Source organism: Anopheles arabiensis, chromosome 3 (genome assembly GCF_016920715.1).
Source record: "Anopheles arabiensis isolate DONGOLA chromosome 3, AaraD3, whole genome shotgun sequence".
Taxonomy (NCBI): Eukaryota; Metazoa; Arthropoda; class Insecta; order Diptera; family Culicidae; genus Anopheles; species Anopheles arabiensis.
Genome location: NC_053518.1, coordinates 3,161,353 through 3,185,285, shown reverse-complemented (window position 1 = coordinate 3,185,285; position 23,933 = coordinate 3,161,353). Strand labels below are relative to the sequence as shown.

Sequence of the window (23,933 nt, the reverse complement as noted above, 5' to 3'; positions counted from 1 at the left end):
GGTTCGAATAATAATGTAAAATAAACATTAAATATGCATACATTTGATGCAAATATCAGCGAACTATTCCTGGCCTGGCATAAAGGTAAAACGTTCGATCCGATTCGAGGGGCGTGTCTTCGGGGCCAGGCGAACAGCATAAGCATAAACACAGCATAGCCCCATGCTCTCGCGTACATATGCCAGTTCATTCGTGTTCGGTCGCGACTGCTTCGTGAAGCTGTCGTACTCATTCCCACAAGCTGGGAAGAGGCTAGGGCAGCGTGCCGGCTCGCTTGCACCAACACGGCTGGGCGGACTATTCTCGCTGCTCAGTGTGCTGAGACGGGCGCGTTCGATCTCACTCACTCACAGTGGTGACGCCGGGATTACTGAGCATAACTGTGTGCGTCTAGCATTCGGCACAGAGGAAATGCTCTGTACATATGTAATGTAAGCGAAATACAGATGAGAAGTTGAAGTTGAATTGAAATGAAAATACAGTTGAAATGAAAATACAACCCACCTATTTTTGTTTCATTTCAATGTTGTACGATTAAGTGATTCGTTCTTTAATATATATTTTTAAACTGTTATTTATTATTCGTGTGACTGCGGCGACGGGGATTCGTGTGTATCTCTCGGTCGTGCTCAGCCCCAGCCAGCATAGCAATCCGATTTAGACACTCGTAACGAGAGCGCGTTTTGCCGTTTGTTGTGTGATTCTCGGGAAATAAAATCTTGTGTGTCTGCAGATGGGAATCTGCGGCTGCCGGCTCCGCTGGTCGGTGTAATTTCTGCTGCCGTCACAGACCAAAACGGACACTGCAGCAGCAGCGAACCGGAGTGGAAGCAGAGAGAAAGAAAATAGGCATCGCAAAGCGGGAATCGCAAGAAGCAAGTTGTCCGCTACAGAAGTTGTGGCCACGGCAAGCAAATCGCCAACCATTCGCCTTGGCGGATGCCGTCGTTCACTTGTACGTTCGGTTCGTACGTTTGTGCGTTCGCTCAGATGGTCGTGCGTGTTAGCTGGCTGGGACAAGGATTACTGCCGTGTGTTCGCGCGTTGATTAGTTGGCTAGAGTGTGGTCAGTGAAGGTACTTTGCCACAGTGACAGTGTCTGAATATTGTTTGACGTTCGCGTTTTGCATCCAGAAAAAGGAAGAGCTCGGTATCGCGGTGCGTATCAGAAGTACGAATAATTTATCGACTGGATAGTGTGTATCATTGCGGAGGTGCATGCGTTGTGCAAATTGCGTGCGTTCAAAGCGATTGAACGGCCTGAAAATGAATTGGCATCAGTTTTCTTCGTACTGAAATAGTAGAAATGGTTTGAAATACGCACAATACGAGTTGTGTGCGTGTGTGTACGTGTGTGCGTGTGGAGTGAATCAAAGTAAAGGATTAGGAAGAAGGGTGTTTTTCTTGTGATTCATACAGTGATAGTGAAGTGTTGTTGTGATCGTCTCAGTCGATCGCGAGTGATGGATTCCGCGATGGATACTGCATCTACGGCCAGCGATCACAGTATCGCTTCGTCGAACGATTCCAGGGGCCGCAACATTTCGTCCCCAATACAGCACAACCACAACGGTAGCAGCAGCCATCAGCACCAGCTGGACAAAACGCGCACCCCGACGCCCGTGAGTCCAGTGCACAATAGTCACAGCGGTGGCAGCAACAACGGCCCACTGAGCAATCATCACAGTAGCCGCCAACTTTCGTCTAGTCCATTGAGCGCCGGCGGTCCGGTCCAAATGATGGGTCACATGGGGCACCCGCTAAGCCCTCCGCACGTGTCCACGCCGAGCAGTATGGCTGGCATGGTCGGTATGCCGCCCCGGATGGCACAGAATCTGTCGCATTTGCCGCCCCACGGACTCGGCCTGCTTAACTCCTTCATGCACCACGCTAGTCCGCTCGATCTGATGGCCGCGGCGCACCATCACGTGCCGCCGCGATCGTACAACAGTCCACCGCCGATCTCCAGCTCTGACCCCACGGCGAACGAGTGCAAGCTCGTCGACTACCGGGGACAGAAGGTGGCCGCCTTCATGATACAGGGTGAAACGATGCTATGTCTTCCGCAGGCTTTCGAGCTGTTCCTCAAACACCTCGTCGGTGGTCTGCACACAGTCTACACCAAGCTAAAGCGGCTGGACATTGTGCCGCTGGTGTGCAACGTTGAGCAGGTGCGAATACTGCGCGGATTGGGCGCCATCCAGCCCGGTGTCAACCGCTGCAAGCTGCTGTCCTGCAAAGACTTCGACGTCCTCTACCGGGACTGCACCACGGCCAGGTGAGTGTTTTACCAATGCCAACCTGTTGGCAGTGCGCCGACTCATGCACACTTACATGTATAGCAAACCATATTATAGAGCGTATAGGAAGCATGCATTCAGTATTTTGTAGTTAAGTACTTGAAACACAACATTACCTAGAATGGCTTGCGAATGGTGGTATAGCGGTTCAAAATGTTGGACAGTTATAACTGCGTTAGACATAAAAAATTACACAAAGCATGGAGTGTGCCAGAGTAAATTGTACGCGTTTTTAGCAAAAGTTAATAACCGTTTAGTGTTTGTTATCTGAAAAATGTTTGTTTTGTTGCATGTTAAATGTGAAGCTTCCAAGATTTTCTGTTCAATGGAGATGCAAAGATTGGTTTTAACTGAATACAACAGCTAGTAACTAATTGATAATCGATCAAAATTGATAAATAGTCGATTCGATATGAATATTTTTATATAGCAAAACAAAGTAATTATTTATGTTTTTGAAAATATTTGCAAATGATTTAAGATGGACTATAATTTCTATCTTTAATCTATAGTATTTGTATGCACATTTCATGGTACGTGTGGCCTTGTCATAAATGTAATTAAAGCTTGCAAACAATTTTGAAGACCAAAAAGCCCCCAAAATACTTGTTTACCAATATGCATGTACAATTATTCCAAGGAAGATGAATAACCACTGCTACAGTACTGAATTACTGATAAAAAAGGGTTTACAGTCTAGAGCAATATTTGGCAACTGTAGCGGAGAGTTGGTGCGCTACGTCCAATTATTAAATTTCAAGCTGCAAAACTTCAACTGTATCAAGTACAAAACCCTCCCATATCACATCTGTCTCTCGAATTGTACGTAACCGTAAAATGTAAACTATTACCAGCATTGGAAGGCAAAACTCATTGAAGCGTAAAATCTTCTATCTGTTAATCCCTTGTTTGTGCACCGTAGGAAACCATCGGAACCGGTTGCTTCCCACCGTTCTCGCCCGAATCTCACCCGTTCGGTGCGGACCAGGCAATAAGGGAACAGTTGGTGCCACCGCGCCTTTGGAAGAGTGGTGGCAGTGGTAAACCACCAAAATAGTTTGCGGTCATGGGCGGGAAGGGAGGCTAATGCACTCCGTTTTTTATTATTGTTCATATTGTACACACGTTGTAACACGTTGCATTCAATATTTGCTACATGTGCTGATCGGAAACGCAATTGTAGGCACTTCTTTTTTCCGACGGAGAAATGTTTTTCATGTTTGCGCAATTTTGGCAGGGATATTGAACATCAGCGTTGGTTTGGAAGCCCGTACTAGAAGAGCACCGCAACTGCCATATCCGCGGTACAGGATCCGCGGTAGGTGCGCGTGCATCTATGCTTCCCAAATGCGTCTCTCTTTGTGGTGAAAATGACGACATTCAGGAGCAAGGATCGCGATCTGGAGCCTCTGGGCGATCAGTGGCGAAGTGTAGAGCAGTGGTGGTGGTGGTGGTGGTGATGGTGGCAGCGGTGGCAAGGAGCAATAACAGAATCGATCACTTTCAACACGGGAAAATGAGAGCGGAGTCGTGATCGACGCCGCGCTCGTCGCGATCGTGGATCGTGGACGGGAGGACAGGAAGCTTTCCCCCGTCCAGCTAAGCTTGGGTCTCACTGCGAATTGGCAAGTGCTTGAGCGCAGAGGCGAATGTAGCAATTTTAATTCGCATCGCGTGGAGGTAACAGATATCGAACACGGTATGCTTGTGGCCCCCGCCTGTCGAACGGTTCAACCCGGTTACCGAGCACAGAAGATAATGCGGTGGCAAGCAGGAAATGGAGTTTTGCTGCTTTTACGATGCGGTGGCAAATAAGCCGAACGTGTTTATGCCCCTTTCCGGGGGATAGGTTCACAGGCAGAAGAGTGGCCACGGAGGCAACGCGCGCGTGTGTGTGTGTAGGTAGGTTCGAATCGCAAACTCGCAGGATCAGAAGCGATGCGGCAGAGGAGAGTTTCATCTCGCTCGCCTAGCATACATTGTGTAATTATCGTTAACCTGCGTTAAGAAAACGGGAAGATATGATTGATGGATTTTCTTTTGAATCGACACTGTAATGAACGCGCACCATTCTTAAATTACGACTACTGTCAGTCGTAAATCTGGAGGGAAAAGGGTAAACTGTGTTCTTGAGCAATAACAGTGCTGATTGAAATCTTCGTTTCAAATTTAGGCATTAGTTCCAGTTAATTTAAAAGGTTCGGATTGTAATTAAACCGAGTCACTACTACCGTACAGCGCGGCGCTCGGCGCAAGGGCATCGATTCCGAGCGCGGGCAAGAAATGGTAATCAGTGATTTTGAACACCGAAGATGCGCGCTGCCCCCGAACACTAGTCGGCAGCAGCAGCAGCAGCCCGGCCAACCACTACTAACCCCCACTTCGGCACCCTTCGTCCAGGTCCTGGCGAGTTGTTGGCTGCATCGGAATGCCTTATTTTAATGATCCAAAGTTCGACGAATCGTAATGGATGTTTGTGGCGTCGATGGATAGTTAATTGCCGGCTTGTCGTTAGGACGCAGCGCTATTTGTGCGTAAAGTGTGATACATTGTGTTTCGGCATTAAGATTTGAATACCGTAGCCGCGTGTACTAAAATGGAAGGAAAGGGGGGGAGAAACGGCAGAGAAAGCGGTGAGCAGCAAAGGCTGTAAAATTGGAAATGTTCGATTGCCTCATTGAGGTGGAGGGCATAAAAAACAAAACAAAACAAAACAAAAAACGCTAATAATATTTTGTTTGCAAGCGGAAGGTGTAAAGTGGCTCATTCCCAATTAGGAGCGCTTGCCCAAGCATAAGGAACAACAAGTGCAAAGGTATGCCAGTGCATTTCACAAGACGATATACAAGTGATACGAGGAATGAGTCGAACTGTTACAATGACGTGATCGTATAAACAGATTGGGTTAAAATTGCATTGCATGTACAGGTATTCCCCGATATACGCCATACTCGAGAAACGCGATTTTATTGTTATGCAGTCTGTTCCCGAGTTACGCGGTTTCTGTGTTCCCGACGAATCCGCGTAAGTCGAATTTCACGTTTTTTGACTAAAATACTATTGATTATTCGGAGTTTTTTATTTAATTTAGTACTTTTATACACTTTATCATTTATTTGATATGATTCGTGCATAAAATTCTAATATTTCCGGCTCTTAAGCGGTTTCAATTTGTTGGCAAAAATGCAATTCATACCGAACTTGAAGCAAATTGTACTGATTTTACATTTGATCTGTCAAATTTAGAAAACCGCGTATCTCCGAATCCGCGTAAGTCGAGAACCGTGTAACTCGGGAACAGACTGTACGCGATATTCTAAATTTGACAGTTCTTTGATCAGCAAATTGTACTGACTTTAAACATCAATTGTCAAATGAAAAATAAATTCTCCTTTGTTTGAATTAAAAAATCCATTTTAAAAGGTATAAAATTGTAATCTTCAGTTGAAGTCAGATGTAATAACTCATGAAGTGGCTAAAACCAACGTCTTCATTGCCTCCAGTCCGCATCAATAGCTTATAGCGGGTAATACCTGTATGTATCTTTGTCTTAGCAACATAGTCGCCATCGTCGTTTGGGTTGGCCCTTTCGCAGTAACCGAATAGTTTAATCTGTTTAAATTGATTTAAAAATGATAAAAGATTTAGGTATAAGAAACACAACACCATACATAGCTGAACACATTTTTGTAAAGTAAAATTATGTATTCATATTGAAGTAATGTGTAAAGCTAAAAAGCATTTTAAGTCTAGCAACACGATACGGATGCCCTTAGGAAGTTAGTTTGCGTTGTAGAACAGTACTTAGACAATGGGCGATAGGATCAGGTGTTATTTTGCAAACCGGTAAGAGAGTGTGTACTCCACTTCACGCAACCTTCCCAAATGCATGCCTTTGTGACGCATACATGTAGTGGCATGTTAGACATGAATGATGAGGTTCCTTTATTATATTATCTCAATTAATCTAGGACGTAATTTTAGCAGCTCACTTAAGTCTGGGGGGGGGGGGGGGGAATAACTGCGGCCCGTAATGCAAATGATTCGTAACAAGGCTTTATCACGAAATAAAAATATATGCACATCGAGGCTGCAGATCGTACCGAGTCGCACCGAAAAGGGGAGCTTGGCAATAATTGTTCTGCTGTGCGCAGAACGTGCACTGGTAGCGAATAGACGATATGTATATATATATTTAATGCCTTTTCTTCATGCTAACACCTTCCTGCGTTGTGGCGCTCAGTGTGTTCCATTTGAATTCGTTGCATAATTGGCATACATTATTTTCTCCTAAATCCGAGTTTCCGAGATGTACGGACGGTCGCGGAACATGGGACGGTTACACAAAAAAGCCATGTAAGACGCCAAGTGTAGACATTTTTATTTATGGCGTAGTGGTGGGATACACTTCCCTTACCTGCTCCAAAATGCTACCAACGCATCGGGCAAAAATGCTGAGAAGTAGAATTTGCGGTGAAGTGAGGGAAAGCGAGCTAATGTGAAATTTGTTTCAATTGGTATAAATTAAATTACCTATAATAACTCGAAATTCTCTGCATTCATTAACATGCAGTGCTGTGCTGGATGCACGTTGCACCTAGTTGCGCATGGTAAAGCAACAGCATGATGGCTAAGTATGTCTTACAGTACATAATATTGGAAGAAATGCCTGCACAAATAAATTTCAGTTCCTCACCATTACACTTGCTGTCCATTGAGCCGGTATGGCTGGTATCCGTCATTCATTCAACATACTTGATGAATTGTGTCACGAAAATCCGTAACACGATAGCGATGGCGATATGTAAATAGACAAGTCCTTTTCGAGAAAGCAACAGCAATAATAACAACAAGCACATACAAGCGATACTGGGAATGCTGGGCTAGCCAGGGCTGGTGAAAATGGTATATCACTGTTGTGATCTTTGAGTGCGACGTCCTCAACCACAAAGCGAATCCGTAGAGGGTAGAGCAGCATTGGATGGGGGACGTAAGTTGACTTCTCCAGCGTTTGCTAGCGCGGGAACATTAGTAGCTAATTCTATTACGCCACGGAAGGGTGCCGATGGTGTCGTAGTGGCAACGAACCGAAGTATGCATTGCCATTGAGCATGGCAAAAGAAAGCATTTGCCAATGCGGGTTTGGAAGGGAAAAATCACGGTTTTCGTGCGTTGAATAGCTTGGACCTGACAAAGAATCGTTTAACATTACGGAGTGGTAGTCATCATTGTTGTTGTTGTCGTCGTCGTTGTCCTCTCCCTCGATTTTCTTTTCGGGCGTGTTTTATTGCGAATTGATGTTGAACAACAGTTTGTCCATAACCTGTTTGTCGTTTGCTGGTCCGTTTGCTGGTGCTGTCGAGGGGGAAAGCGTTGGAAACAGATGGGGTGATAGTGGATGTGGGGGAAGGGATAAAAAGAATGAAGGGATGGGAGAGTGTGGCATCCGCAGGCAAAAGAGATGCAACAAGGACGAAACGAACGAACGAACGTGCGAGCGAACGAGCGAACGAACGACCAAGCGAACGAACGAGGCTGGGCGGAAGGATCCACTTGTGTGCAATCGGATCTCGGAAGATAAGAAGAAACATCGCGGTAGGCTTCACAGAGTTTTGGCGCTTCGCTGCTATGCAACCACAATTGCGGTCGCAACCACCGCCTGCTGCCAGGTTTGCGGTTTTACACCTTATGCAATTGCCCTCTTCTGTCTGGGCATGGGTTGGGTTGGTTCGGTGGGTGATTCCAATGGAACGGGGCCGCGGACGGAAGGACGGACCATAGAATGCGAGAGGGTGACCCGGGACCCGGGGAGTTAAAACATCACCTGTGCCTGTGCCTGTCCGTTTGGCTACCGCCTGCCTGCTATTGATATGCATTTATGATCTTAATATTCGACGTAGACATGATGTGCGTGCCCGTGCTCGTCGTGTGCGTGTTGTAGCACACTCTCTGTCTCTGACTCCCATTGCTCGTGTTCGTGTTCGTGTGCTGTGTGTGCTGTGTGTGTGTTCGTGCCGTGGTTCGTGCTATGCGCCTTTAAATAGTTTTGGATGTTGTTGTTTACTAACGAATTGATAAATGTAAACGTGTTCCTTTTGTTTGTTGGTATCCGTGCGATTGTGTTAAGATTGTTTATCTTTCATTTTTGTGTTTTTTTTCTTCTTCTTCAAACAAACCCCTTAGCTAGTTTGTGTGTGTGTGTATGTGTGTATTTACAACTTCACTGAATGAATGGATGATTTCTCTTTTTTTAATTTCAGATGCTTGTCCATAAAGCCACCTGAGAGGTATGCCTTCCAAAAATGTGCGATTGAATTAATTGTAGATGTAGCAAAACTTAAACCTAAAGCTAGTCAAAACCGAGATTCGAGATTCGTGTACACCGTGTACGATAAGTAGTGCAGCCGTGCAATGCAATGCAATGCGCGCTGAAAAGTAGCGTGAAAAGCGACGGTTTTCCTTTTGTGCCTGTATGTATGATGGTACATTTTTCCAAAACGGTACGTTACTTATGCGGCAACATGATGCACTTAGGCTAGCGGTTCGTCAAGCGCACCATATGCTCTACTCCATGTCGCTGGTTCAGCAGGAACAGCAGGAACAGAGCGCACACTGAAGCGAACACGACAGCGAGGAGTCATTTGCGTGCGTTACAATGCGTACACACGGTCTCGCGACGTGTTGAAATCAGTCTTAAATGAGTCGCGAAAACAAAAACAAAGCAAAAAAAAAAAAACAGAATCATCCATTCGAGGACGTTCCGACGTTCAGCCTCGTTGAGGACCGGCACCGGCATGGCATCCAACCACCGACATCGGTTTGCTTTTGGCGTCGGACCGTCTCAAGACAAATCTACATCACATACCCCGTACGAATGAAAGGGAGCTACCATTTGAAAGATGCTATCTGAGGCAAAGTGTGTGTGTGTGTGTGTGTTTAATTCTTCAGCACTAGCTTCTATTTACGAGGCCGAAGGTGGCCTGAATTAACGATAGTCATCGGGGGAGGGGGTGAAGAAAGCGGGGCGGGGGTGGTCTTAAGAGCAGATGGAAGGTTTTTTTTGTTGTTGTCGAAGAGAAGTCAGGCAAGGAGGCAATAGTGTATGGAGGGATCTAATGGAAAATTTATGCTTGAAAATTAATTTGTAGAAAATATAATTATTATTTTACTGCACCCCGATATAAATCACGGGAGTCTTGGGGAATGTACCACCGGTATTATCGGGTGGGGGGAGGGTTTTGCAATACGATAAGTTACAAATGGGTTCCTGCCGCAGTGCCGTCGTCATGTCTTGTAACAGACAGCAAGGAGCTTGTTTTGAAAATCCATTGCACGGCAAAATCCGCGGTATAATAAAAATAAAGATAATAAAATGCATAAATCAATTTTCAACCTACAATTACAAGTACTTGCGACTCCCGTGCCACTAGTGTGGCTCCGTTTGCCACAACCGACCAAAGTTGGTCTTCATCATCCGGTACCATGCATTTCCCCGTTTTCTGGCCGTTTCCCTTTGTACGAAATCATAAATCGTCAGTGGTGGTATTTTAGCAAAGTTCTTAATGCACGTTTCACGAATGCTCACGCAGGAAGCACCGCAATAGGGTAGGATCGTCTTTTTTAATTTAAACTTTTTTCTCTTGTGTGTTGTTTGTTGGTGCAGATGGTAGGAGGGAATCCAGGGAAAGAAAGTAAACTTCAATGTGAGATAGGTACACCACCCCATTCAGCGGGGCAGCCCATTCGATGAGAGATTAATGGAACAAAAATTGAAAAAAGGTTTTGTTTGACACAAGTACACGATAGTTCTTTGGTTTGTTTGCTTTTTGCGCGAATGCTTCAGTTACAACTATTGATACAAAAGGCCCCAGCACCTATCGCCTCCCTATCGCGTTATTGCTAAATGAAGAAAAGCCAAATTACAATATATTCCCATTTTTATAAATATAGATAGATTTTGCAACCGAGTCTAATGTTATACTAACAATCTCCCAGTCTTAACTCCAGTAACTCTCTGCTATCGCACAGTTCCAGGCCCGGCAGACCGCCGAAGCGAGGCCCGGTAGGACTCTCGATGCCGACGTCGCACATGCCGCACCATGCCCAGCTGAAGAAGCATCGGCTGGACAACGGAGAGTTTGTGTACGAGAACGGACATCTAAACGGTAAGATTTGCCAAGATTGGGCAGGCGCGGTGTCTATGATTGCGCGAGCTATATATGTACATTTAGATTAGAGACCCACCAAACGTCAAGTGCTGCAATGCGATGGAACATTTCATAGGGATTATTGGATCAGTATTTTTGTTGTTGTTTTGATCAATACAATTATTAAGCAATTGTTCGGTTGCTCTTTGGAGTGTTCCGCCTGAATTAAAAATGCTACTTTTTTTCATTATTTTGATACGTGGTCGATAGATCAAATGCTAGATGCGGAGGTTCGGTTCAATTCTTATTGGGTTATGTGAACTTGATGTGATGTGAATTGGAATCTATAGCACCTACTAGATTAGAACAATCAGATTACAAATCTGATCAAATTGGATTCCAAATTGGATTCCCTTTGACATACAATTCCTGTTGGACTGTACTGGTCGTTACGGCCTATAAAAGCGATGAAGGCTCTTTTGGTGAAAAATAATGTACATTTATATGACAAAGGCCATAAAACGAATTATTGGTGTAGTTTGCTGATAAAAAACTATCTTAATAATTTATTTCGTGAAGTTTATGTAAAACGGATTTGGAAAAAAACAAGTTGTGCGAAGATTTCTATACCTTGCTTCACCTAAACTATACTCGAATGTCGTGGCTTATCGACTACCTCTATTGCTGTTTATAAGAACTGTTGCAGTGGCTAAATGCGTGGCTGTACTGAGCAACCCTCTTGCTTGATGTATATATTTATAATCGGGCCAAATACAGCTTTACGTAAAGCATTGTGATCATTATTTGCCCGAGCCACGGCGGCGGCGGCGGCCATTTTAATAGACGGTATGGGCGGCAAACCTTGGTTAGGCTTGGGTATATCAGCTATATCACGTGACATATGTGCAGGATTGCTAAACATTGTTACAGCCAGCAATATACGCATATTTTATTTCTGCTTGGCATACTTATAATTTGCATAATCAAAAAAGTCTATGCATCGCATTTTTTCTGTGTGTGTGTGTGTGTGCACCGTGGCCTTTGTGGCGAAGTGGCAAAAGAAAACAGCCGAATCGCTAAATAATTGTCCGATACGATGAAGAATATACGAATATGCTGGTAGAAGCGCGTGTGTTGTTGCGATCACCTATTATTTGAGCCGTTGCAAAATATTTATGTTAATAGATTTACGGCCTCTATCGAAGGTGAAAAGCGATGCAGGCATCAAACCATCAAATCAGACGCATTCCGGGCGAGACTCATATGGATCCCCCCGAACACAGGCACACAGGCAGAGGCACCACGGCCAACAGACTGACGACGATCGATCGATTGTATCGCGAACGACACAGCGAAATATTAGAGAGTCTCGGCAGACGGAGCCGTGGGTACCCGTACGGCCCGACAACGGCCACGCCGCGTTGTTTGGTGATGATGGTCGGAACACGGAGAGCAGGCGAATGCAGATGCAGCAGCAGCAGCAGCAGCAACAGCAGCAGCAGCAAAAGGAATACATAATAATAAATAACAGCTGGAAACGTTTAAAATGATTATACATGAAAGGCTCCATCACCAGCCGAAGCCAGTAAGGAAAAGTGCCCGAAGGACGACTGGGATGGCAAATACCCCCCTGACGGTTGGGGGACCGGGGGTAGGAAAGGCGGCACCGTGTGCGACGAAGGGTGTATCATATTGCGAAAGAATGTGCCAATTCCCCAAACGATTGTCGAGAGAACACTTTGATCGCAAGCCTAGGCTTGGTAGTGGCTGCTTCCCTCTTTGATCCACGTGATTGGATAATGGTTATTCAATTTTGGGGGGGAGCGTTTGTCCTTTTTCGATTAGCAGAATGACACCCGAAACCGGGACTGGGACTGGGGAGGACACTCTTAATATTAATAATTCCACGCTCCAAATTCATTTACGCGGCTTTTCCGTGCCTGATTTTTCCTTTTTCCGTTTTCGGTTGTTAAATGCCCAGATTTGCCCCGGCTGGATAAGTCCCCGCTGCTGGCAAACGGTTACAATGCACCCCCGACGCATCTGAACCACATACCGTTCATGCAGATGAACCCGCACCCGGCCGCCGGCGGACACCCGCTGATGAGCCCCGGCGTTAACCCGCACGGCATCCAGCGACCGGACGGGTCGATCATCAAGGGTCAGAACATTCCCGGCATGGAGGCGATTGCAAGGTGCGTTGTGTCGTGTCTGTCCACGAAAGCCCATGAACCCAGTCAGTTGCTCATTCGCAGGTCGCATCACACGGGGATTTGGGAAAATTGCAGAGCTGCCTACGAGGATATAGTGAAGCATCTCGAAAGGTGAGTGGAAGCGATAAACGCAACTCGAAGCAACTGGCAACTGGCGCGCGAGAGTCGGAAGTCATCGTCATCGCACACAGATAGAGAGCGAGAATAATCGATCGCGGGATCACCCTTCCCGTGTAGAGAAGGAGTAGGGAAAATAAACAATGTTAATGTTGTGCTCTTCGTTGCCAGTTGTCTTCGCTTACAAATCGATCGTAACAGGTTGCAAAGAATGAGTGAGTGGGGTCGGTTGTGCATATAATTTATACGTTTCCACTAACGTCTCTTTGTGTACGTGTGCTTGTTGTTCCTTTTTTGCTGCTGCTGCTTTCTCGAAATCATCGTCATCGTCGGGCGTTTTTGCTGATCGCGTGAGCTTAGACTGCGAGAGGAGCGGGGCGATGACAGGACACCAAACGTTGACCACAAGCCGCGGGATCTGAGCTCACAGGGCAGTGGTAAGTGTACCAAAAGGGCAGTGTGGTCCCGCCCGATTCGTCACGTGGAGGGCGCAACCCTCGTTGGTCCCGACCGCGCGTAAAGGGGAGCAAATATAACTCTTTCTGTCATTCCATTTGTTTCCTCCCTCCTCCCAAAACAGGTCCACCGCTGACAGACTCCCCGAACGGCCAGAGTCCCGCACTGAACCTGTCCAAGTCGGGCGTCGGGGATCATGGGGGTGGTGGCGCTAGCGGCGGCGGAGGAGGCGGTGTTGGTGGCGGCGGAGCTGGCAGTGGCAGCGGAGCGCAAAGCGAACGAAGCAACCCGATCTCACCGGAACCGTCCGTGCACGAGGAGGACGAGAATATGAGTGAAGCCAACATATCCGACACGGAAGAACCGAACGATAAGGACGAAGGTAGGTACTCCACCACCATTGCGTGCGCTTGTACGCGAATGCGCTGTTCCCCTGGTGCTACACATACGTCTTTGCTTCTGCTGCACTTTACCCAACACAGACATTAGCGACTGTGACCGGGACCTGCATTCGCCGGTGCCAGCCGTCATGCCGGTCCCGCCGGATATGGAGGCCCATCGGCAGCAGGCGCTGAATTATTCGAGCTTGGCGGCCAGTGTGGCTGTTGGCGCGGTGCCCACCGGCCAGGACCCGAGCATATCGTCCACCGAGACGCTACTGCGGAACATCCAGGGCTTGCTGAAGGTTGCGGCCGACAATGCCAGGCAGCAGGAGCGTCAGACGTCCTACGAAAAAGGTAAATTGGCGCGCAAATGCGCGACTGTCCGGGAAGGGTTTCGGGAGTTCGCCTTGGCCCTTCCTGCGCAATAACGACGAAACGCGACAAGTGATCCCATCCATCCATCTGTATCCATTTTGTGTCCATCGATGATTGAAGGACGAGGTTGGGCTGGGGCTAAGATTGAGGATAACGGTGCGCTCCAAATCGAATTATTCCGGTTGGCAGTGGAACCCGTGGTGTTGTCGGTGGGTTTCGGGAGTTTTCAGATTCAAATAATACCACCACCACTCAGACTCTCGGTATGTCTGGCTCTGCTCCTTCGTACCAGCCACGATCGCATCGATCGATCGATCCGATGCGCTGCGATGCGATCGGGAGAATTCATGCCCTTTTGCCTTAATATGAATGTAGATAAACGATTTCACTTTATAGGTCCATAATTAAAGATAATTGTTATCGATTTTGCGCCTTTGTTTTTTGCCCCATTCTGCTGGGGAGGCTGGTTTTGTTTTAGCGTGGCTGACAGAGCTCGCGGGCCATCGAATTCCGTCCCGAAAGGGCCGAATAAGATCAACTGCTTCAACATGTTAGATTTCAATTCCACTCTGTCGTTTTTTTTTGTTGTTGGTGCTTTCCTCCCCACCCTTCTTGACGACACCGTGTGTCGGCAGGACCTGTGTGGTGGAAGGATCCGACGCATGATGGATCTCCCTTTCTTTCTGGAAGACACAGAGAGAGAGAGAGAATCGCAGTTGTGCATAAGTGGTCGTTTTGAAAATTCATCAATTTATTATGTTTCATTCCACCCTTTTTGGGGTTGAATCTTGGAATTTTGAAATTGCATTTCCCCGAGGACGGACGATGCGACAGAGAACGGGCCAGAGCGGAGAGCAGGGCAGAACAGAACAAGTCCGCCAGATCAGTGATCCACTAATAATGATCGTTTGCCAGTTGTTTTATCGTAAAAAGCAATGTTTACGCGAATTAACCTATCATTTTCCGTGAAGGCAGCGTACACTTTTCGATTATGCTTTGCGGTGCAGTTTCGGAAATCTCGCCCTGGAATTGAACGTCTCCCGTAGTAGAGTGGTATTTTCGCGCGATGATCGATATGATTCCGATTAGCTCGAATTTGATTTAGAAAGAAGGAATAAAAAAAACACAAAATGCTACAGATGAGCCAAAGTGTGGTATTCAGCAGAATTTGTTGAGAACACACCAGCTCTGATGGACGGACGAGTTGGATGGATCAGATGGATCACAGGCCCAACAGGACCCGTTGTCGTCGTGTTGGAGTTGGATGCGTTCCGGTGGTGCATTGGGAAGAGGAAGGCAGTTATGAAGAGTTGTTTTAATTATAATTCGCACAAATGTGTATACTTTTCTCCTTTTACATATTTATTGTCCGTTGGGCCGTTTTCGCAGCCGAGCTGAAGATGGACGTAATCAGAGAGCGCGAGGTGAAGGACTCGTTCGAGCGTCAGTTGGCCGATGAAAAGCGACTGCGAGGTAAGTCTGCGAGAACGTGATCGAGACCGATGGCGCGATCGCATCAGTGCCGTGGTGTTGTAGTGCGGGAATGCTTTCCGCTTTTCCTTTCAGGCCCCCTTTTTTCCTCTGCTTTTGATTTGGTTGACGCTCAAACCAAATGCATCGATTCCTGTCCCAGATTACATCTTTGGCGGGTTCGCCAGAAATTGGTTCGCCGAAGCTGGCTGGGGGCTCGGTCAAAAAGGTGCATCGCCGTGTTTTTTGTGTTTTAATCTTTTGTTTTACACCATTTTTGCGTCCCCGTTTTTTTTTTCTTCCCATCCGGGGCCAACCGATTTTCACTTCTGTCTTTCATTCCCGCTGGTTGGAATGATTGATGAAATTGCGTCAACGATTTAGCATCATAAATCACACAATTTAAAAGACTGGAAACTTAATCAAATTGAAGTAACGTTTTGTTTCTTTTGCGTCTTCTACTTTTTCACTTCCCCACCGTCCCCTGGGTCCTTTGGCCGTTGCAGCACTGTACCAAAAGCGGTTCAAGAAGGAGCGCCGATTGCGGATGCAGATACAGGAGCGGCTGGACGGGGAGCGCAAGCGGCGTGTGCAGCTAGAGGACATCATCAAGGCATCCGGCGCGCCGGCTGAAGCGCTGCGAATCATTGCAGGTAAGCGATATCATCGGATAGCGCCCGGCTGAAGCCATTGAATGCTGAAGCAGCACTCTCGCTCTCTGCCCTTGTTATCGGCCCACTTTGTGACATGATACGGGTGTGTTGTTTTGTGTTTTTCCTTTGGGGTAGAAAACATAAGTAGCGATCAGCAGCAGCAGCAGCAGCAGCAGCGCGAGAAGGAGCGTGAGCGCGACTCGGAACGTGAGAAGGACCGGGAAAAGGAGCGCGAGCGCGACCGGGACCGGCGGGACCAGGGACGTGATAAAGGACAGGAACGTGAGCGAGAGCCGCTGCATCATCAGCAATCGTCCTCGTCCTCATCGGTGGATCGGAATCATCGCGAGCACCGGAGCACTATCGAGGAGTCGTTGCGCGCCGGCGATCGGCATCGCGTCGAGGTGGAGCGCGAGCGGCGGGCCTCCTCGTCCGAGCGGTACTCGAAGGAGGATAGCCCGGCGCCCAACCTGTCGTCATCGTCACGCCCGAGCCAGGAAGTGTCACCTTCCCAGCCCCCGCTCAGCGAGGGCAAATCGTGGAACTATCCCGGCCTCGACATCATGGCCACCGGGGCCTTCTGGCAGAATTATTCCGGTAAGTAACGAAGCGAGACGGTGCGACGGGACGTTGGGAGTGTAGCGATTTGAATTATAGACAACAAAACGAGCGAGCGACATTCGATATGCAAATGGCTCATGCATTCATAAAATTTCACAAATTGCATTATCAGCGCTATTGAAAATCGTTGAACCGCGCAATTGCTGTTTGCCAACCGGGAAGCCCGCCCGCAGCCTCTCTTTACCGCACCACCGCGGAAACGAAAGGGGCCCGGGCCCGATTACAACAAGGGGGAAAGCACAAAGTGGCCCTCAAGACGGCATCAAGCACCAGAAGGAGGAACAGGAGAAGGAAAACGCAACAAAAAGGATCCGCAACAACAGGCCAGTCTGGCTTGTGCCTTCCTTCCTTCGATACAAATGATGACAATAATGATGTCAATCGTAACGCCGTAACGAAGTTAGATCCATTTTCATAATCATTTTGCAATTTTACATCAATCTATTTATTTTATTTCTTTTCCAACTTCGCTCCGAGGGGATGCGTACGGAAAACTTCTCCCAAAACAGAAAAAGGAAAGGGGCGCCACGCACTAATCGCTTTTCTCGGCGAAATGTGCTGCCACTTTCACCGTGGCGGTGCTGGTCGCTCGTTGTTGTTTGATTTGCTTCCCTGTTTCCCCCATCCCTCGGTGTTCCGGTAAAGTTGCGCTGAAGCGGAGCGTTTTTCTTTCTTTCAGACAGCCTTCCGGCAATTTTTGGTCCGCGAGGTTAACAGCAACGACTTGACACAGTGGTGGTACGCACAATTTTTCTGTCGATGAAAAATTTAAATATATATTAAAAGTAAAACAAAGCAAATTGGTCGGTTTCTGCTTCGGCTGGTAGCTGCCTTTTATCATGCAGATGGGCCACAGGGGGGGGGGGGGTGGAGGGGCACAGGGTGGGGAGATTTAGGCTGTTTTGTTGTTGCCAAAGTACATGCAACCATAAATGTTTTTTACCATGTTTCTCGGTGTGCGTGTGCGTCATTGTAACTTCTTGGAACGCGAAGCAGACTACTTTCTTTCGTTCCTCCTTGTTTTTCCCGCGGGCCCGAGTACGGACACATATACACATTCTGCCCCGTTTCATTACTTTTGCTCCTCGGCGTCGGATGTATTTGTATTAAATGTTTTTCATAAACATAATCCAATTTATTCATTTTTTTTGCTCGTCCTTCTCCTGCTCGTCCTGCTGCTCGTCCTGCTGCTCGTCGTGGTTCCTCCCATCGGCCCATGGGCTGGCAGGCGGCTCGGCGTTGTGTTATTATATTCAGATAATGGTTATGGTTGACGATGACGGGAAAAAAGGGCCAAGGCCTACTACATCCAGGTATAAGGAAAGGGCTGGGGTGAGGACGCTCGGCCGGGTGACGAAGGGGAAAAATGGTTCGCTTTCGGCAAATAATTTCTGCGCGGTTCGGCTGGAGCCAAGGGAGGAACGGAAGAGGAGGGTTACGGTTTCGTGAAGTGAAAAGCTGCCTGAGTACGCAGTAAATTCATGCATTTCTAAGTACGGGATGGTACGAGGATTTTGGGTGGTGTATCCTTTTTTTATTTTCCGTGGCTAACGCTAAAAAATCCGAAAATCACATGCGGCGCCTGCCGCAAGGCTTAGCCAGCGAAAAGAAACAACCGTGAAAAGAAAGCGCCCCGCGTGAAACGGTATCTGCGAGGGTGCAGCAGCAGCAGTAGTGACGTCGACGGCGAAGGAAAAGGAACGCGTTTTCTTTACTTTTGACGTTTCATGCCAAACAACCCCCTGTCCAACGGCAACCCCTGGTGTCTACCGAGCTGCTGCTGCTGCTGCTGCAGTCAAAGTAGGCTATGATATGGCAAGTGAGACATCACAAACAGAAGAAAAAAAAATTGATTCAATTTCACGCTAGGCTACGAGATGATCCATTTACTTCGGGTGCGCTACAGAGTCAGCAAAAACGGTGGTGGCCCCATCATCGCCCAAGAATCGTTGGTGTGTGTGTGTGTGTGTGTACGCTTTGTGTGTTGATTGTAAAGGTGTCCTGAAACGGTTTTTTTTGTTTCCCTTTTCGTTTTTCTTTTGTCAACGCTGCGTCGTCCGTATATTTTTGGGCACTGCCCCCGCCCCGCAAGAAGCAAATTCGTGTCGTGGGTGCGCTTGGAGAGCAATTGTAGCGGTGTGGTGTGTTTTTTTTATTACTACTGTACCTATCTGTTGCCTCGAGTGACGATCGTGCCGCGATTTCGCCTGCCCCGCGTAGACGTAGACTCTCGCCAGGTTGAGGCTTTTTATTTTTTTCATTTTTAATTTCTTAATACTTGCCACGGGATATGGGTTTTGTTTCGCTTTGGGTACTTTTTTCGTTCCTTTTTATTTGGTCCCTGGTCGCGCGCGCTAGGGGAGCCATCACACACCTGCCCTCGCAAACGGAGTAGCTTATTTCGGATTTACAACAGGATTTTCTGCACAATGTCACTATGGTTACGACGATGGGCGGCGGTGGATGGGCACCCTCGCTCTCGCGTGACATGCACGCCACACTTGAATTGCCGGCAAATCAGTTTAATTCTCCAGGCGATAATCGCCGCAGAAGCGTTTTGTGAGGAAGGAAGAAAGCGGCACATTCCGTCATAGTTATGCTACCAAAGCCCCCGGGGGTCGAAAACTGGAGTCGTTTTGATATAGGCGCAATTGTTGTGGTGTGGTGTGCGCCCGTGGGAGTTGTACCACGGTTAAAGCTAACTAATTTTACGAAAGAACATTGTTAAAATGTCTTTTGTAATGGAGCTTTGTTTGCATACCCACGAGAAAGACATTAATGGTATTACCAAAAAAGAAGAAGGTTATGAATGCGACGAGTATGCAGCAGTGAATGTGAGAGATTGTGCCGTTGATTTGTTCTTTTCCTTTTGCTTTTGTATTTTGTCTTTACAGAATCACTCGCCCAAGAGCTGGAGCTGGAGCGGAAGGCACGGCAGCAAGCCGCGGAGGGGGAAGTTAAAGGGCCGCTGCAGGATCGCTCCAATTACTATAAAAACTCCGTACTCTATACTAGTGCCACTTAGTTCAAATTAATGCTAATCTTTACAACCACATTTTCAACACCACTATTCGTATATTGGTATCGCGTAACACATGTGCAATTATACTAAATCTGCAAGATTCGTGCATCTCACGGTAGCCGTGAATATGGCAATTCATTATCCGGACGACCACTACGTAACAGCCACTGGCCGACAACATATTTCAGCAAGCAGCAGCAGCAGCAGCAGCAGCAGCAGCAGCAGCACCGTCACATTTAAATGTACATTACATGCAGGTGCATGCCATGACGCACCAAAGCCGGAGGGGAAGCACCGGGAAGCCGAGTATTAAACAATGAACGAAACGTTAAACACACCTTTCCTTACAACAATGCAAACTATACATTTGTACACTGTTCGTGAACCTTCTTCAACTGGCAAGTTCCACAGCAAGCGCCACGCCACGCATAGAGCGATGGAGCTGCGGTGTGTGTTTGCTAAGAACGCTAAGAAGGGTCTAGAGACTGCTGTGCACCATGATACGAGCCCGAATAGGAAAGATACATAGATAGAGCTTCGAAAAGCCATAATGTCGCATCCAGCAAAGGAACTTGTTGCGATCTCAAATCTGTGCATGTTGCTCTCACCTGATTTGATTTCGGTTCGGATTGATCCAACAAGCTGCACGCTCTCCGATGACAGGAACGATGGATAGGAAGAATTCTGTGTCTTTGTTTTTTTTTTAAATAGAACCTTAGAGATAGTCTAGCAGAAGCTGAAGCAGAAGCGGGGCAAAATTGGTAAAAAAGAAAGAATAAAAAAAATCACCCTGAAATAAACCTTTTTACACGAAGTATTGGATAAATAGTATAACCTACGGAAGAATTTTCATGGAACATCGCTAACATCATATTTAGAACTTGTATAAATAATAGCAGAGCAGACGACGTTTCGACTGGTAGACACAAATGCGAACTAAGCAACGCGACTATCGACAAAATTATTCGATAAGAGATATGAGCAAGCGAATGAGCATAGCAAGGAAGGGAAAAGAACAAAAAAAAAAACATCATAAGAATGAGAAAACATTTTATAAAATCAATCTTCGTATGTCTTTGTGTTACAACATAGCAGAAGCAGTTTGCAAAGGTGGCAAAAATGGGTTAGATTGTAGCTCACATACAGGAGGGTGTACAAATGGATTATTATTAATTGGTCGAAAAGGCAGCAACATTATAAGTGGTTTTTCTTTTTTAATTATTGCATTTAACCGCTGAAAGGGGTGCAGCTTAATTTTTAATTGTAGCCGTTTTGATTATTTATTTTTCGATTATATTTATCGTTTTAACAGACCCCTCACAGGCCCTCTATGTGAATCACTGTTAGATTGTTGGCAACGATTAATTTCGCTTCTAAATTATCATACAAGCTTATTGTTATGAGGTCTAGGTTTACATGTAACTGTATTTCAATACACAAAATATGAAATGTGCTATGTGCTACAAAACACAAAATAAACCTGTATTAATTAGCATCAGCGAGTCTTCCCGCGCGGCCTTTTTGTGTTGATGTCTGGGATGGGATAACAATTCGGTTTTTCAAATAGCATATATTTATTATTTATAAAATCAGTAATGCACTGATTGTACGCAATACAACACTGGCAAAGGTAAGATAAAAAGAATATCTAAAAATCATTGATATCCACATCGATATCCGGTACCATGGTACAGTCGTCAACTCGTACGACTTAACAACATGTCCGTCATGGGTTTAAGCCTCAAATGGACCATACTCGTGCTGACTATCCTGATATGGCAACCAATAAGTCACTGAAAGCCAAGCCCACTAGTGGGTATAGACAGGCATTGACCGACAACGGTTGTTCTGCCAATAGAAGAAGAAGAAGGTTTGTCCAAAGAGTTATAAATACCAGTGTTTTATAAAAGATTTTTTCGATTGTGTTATTTAAAATTATGAGTAAGAAAAAGAAAGTTTATATCTCTCATGGACAAACAATCTCACCGAAGAAATCGACTATACGATATTAGAAATACTCCACTGCGGGACTTACGGCCTTGAATTCGGGACCTTTTTTCGGATCCATATACAGTAGAGCGCCGTTTATCAGGATATCTTTTATCCGGCAGTCCGGTTATCCGTGTTGTTGAGAAATGACAGATTAATACAAACGTCACATTGCGTTGTGAGGAGGATTTTCGAAAAAAAAAAAAACAAAATTCAGAGCACATAACAAAAAACACCATAATTCATTAACAAAGTCAAATATTCTAATTGGAAAAATACGCAGTTCCGTGTTATTCGAATATCTGGGCGAGGTCCAGTTTCAATGAGCTCGGATAAACGGCGCTCCATGGTACAGACGAATGTCGAGGGTCATATGTACATGAAACATCAGTGAATCGATATTTCCATCAATCTAAACCAGTGGTCCGCATTGTACCATTGGGGATTAACAGGGGATAAGGCAGCTTCGTTCCCTGGATAGAATTTCAATACAACGGTTTTTTTTAATATAATAATTTGATTTGTAAAATATTTCAAGTATTTTGAAAGTTTTCGGCTTGGCAACCACCCTAGCCGCAAAATTGAAGATTTCCGACGTCGTGTGGACGTCGTGTGGACGTCCACCCGACGTCCACACGACGTCCGGTTTAAGAGGTTACTCGACCAAGCGAACTTTTTTAGACGACTTTTATGGAAAAAATTGTGGCGGATTTCCCAGGGTTGTTGTATCGAATAGCAGCCACAAAAAAAATATTTATGGATGGCTAGAAAAAAATGAATCTTGTTCTCCCCCTTACTCCTTCCTGGTCGGTAGTTGCGATCACACCAGCTGTTCATATGATGGTGGTGGGAGTGATATCGCTTTTATCTGCTGTCTTCTTTATCCGTTCTACCAGATCATACTCGTTTTCAGTGACGTCCTTCCCCACCTCCTTCGTTTTCCCAGCAGTTATTGGCGAATGCTTGACCTTGTGTGAGCGCGCTTGACTTGGGGTTATTGTTTTTTTCCTTCCCGTTTTTTTTTGGCTGCTGATGCATTGCGCGTTGGCTAGAGCGCCGTCGTTCGAATCTGGATTTGATCAACGCGCAAGTTGTCGTGTGGATGGAATCGATTTACCGTTCGAGCTATTTGCTGGTTCGATTAAATGCATGCTTCGTACTGGTTTTATGTTATTTGTTAGTGCAGTTAGTTGCGCTTGTGCAAAAAAAAACAATTCAAACAACAGATAATTCAATACACTAGTCCGCTCAAGTTAAGCCAACCAATGCTTAGTTAAAGTCAACGGAAGGTCAAATATTAAAATGAGGGATAGCATTGAACACATATTGTCTTTCCATTATATGTTTTCTTTAATAATGTACAAACCCTCCAATCCTCTCCCACCCCTCTCCCTCCCTCACTCCCTCCCTCCCACCGGATTGAAGGTTAGGATTTACCCACCATGGTGTACCCTTTTAATCCTAATTACCGGGGTCTACTGTTCGGAAGAGGGAAAGGCACGCCTCCCCTGCCTCTCGCTCGTTGCTGTAAGCGGGGAGCGACCCGCCCCGGCTTGGCTGACGCATGCATCGCTCGCTTTGCCTGGCTTGCTCCTTCTCTCGCCTTTTTTGGAGACGCATTATCGTTGCGGATGGTGCTGCGCGGCCATGTCGCTGCCTGGAGGATGGCATAGAAAGTTGTGTTCTGACCCGTCGCTGTCCTGGCGATTGACGCAGCATCCCCAGCCGCAAAATACGGATTTCGCCGCGATTTTCGACCAAGCGAAAATAAAAATTATGCCATTTGTATGGGGCGAACACACACACACAAATTATAGTGGCTGATTATGGATGCGAAGATTATGGTTCTGTCTTCTGTTTCACTCTCGCTCACAGACGATGATGCCCTGTCACATTCTCACAATCCCATCGGCTCTACTGTTTGGTTGTTGCTGCTCTTTCTCGCACGTGAGGGAGTTTTCTTTCTCCTTGTTTTTCCCGTGTATGGCATTGGCTGCGAACGATCATCTTCCTCACGATCTTTTGGTTAGTTAAAGGGAAATTGTTAGAAGCAATGTCTCTGGCACACCAAATGCTATACAAATTCGTGCACGTTGATGTGCCACACTGTACGGAAAGCGTTTTGTGACTAACACAACCACAAACACAGTATTATGATATGTGTATATTTGGGACAAATTTTGGTA

General features: G+C 46.3%; 1 protein-coding gene across 1 annotated transcript in view; it reads left to right on the top strand.

Annotated features, from left to right (window-relative positions):
- The first annotated feature begins 547 nt into the window (after positions 1 to 547).
- Positions 548 to 23,933, top strand: part of LOC120900462 — a 31,502-nt gene continuing 8,116 nt past the window's right edge. The window contains exons 1-12 of the mRNA XM_040307499.1: positions 548 to 2,279; positions 8,562 to 8,588; positions 10,297 to 10,466; positions 12,430 to 12,643; positions 12,704 to 12,772; positions 13,139 to 13,215; positions 13,359 to 13,616; positions 13,717 to 13,971; positions 15,382 to 15,465; positions 15,969 to 16,115; positions 16,251 to 16,712; positions 19,631 to 19,737. Coding sequence (XP_040163433.1) covers positions 1,465 to 2,279; positions 8,562 to 8,588; positions 10,297 to 10,466; positions 12,430 to 12,643; positions 12,704 to 12,772; positions 13,139 to 13,215; positions 13,359 to 13,616; positions 13,717 to 13,971; positions 15,382 to 15,465; positions 15,969 to 16,115; positions 16,251 to 16,712; positions 19,631 to 19,737 — 2,685 coding nt within the window. The 5' untranslated portion in view covers positions 548 to 1,464. The remainder of the gene's footprint in view (positions 2,280 to 8,561; positions 8,589 to 10,296; positions 10,467 to 12,429; positions 12,644 to 12,703; positions 12,773 to 13,138; positions 13,216 to 13,358; positions 13,617 to 13,716; positions 13,972 to 15,381; positions 15,466 to 15,968; positions 16,116 to 16,250; positions 16,713 to 19,630; positions 19,738 to 23,933) is intronic.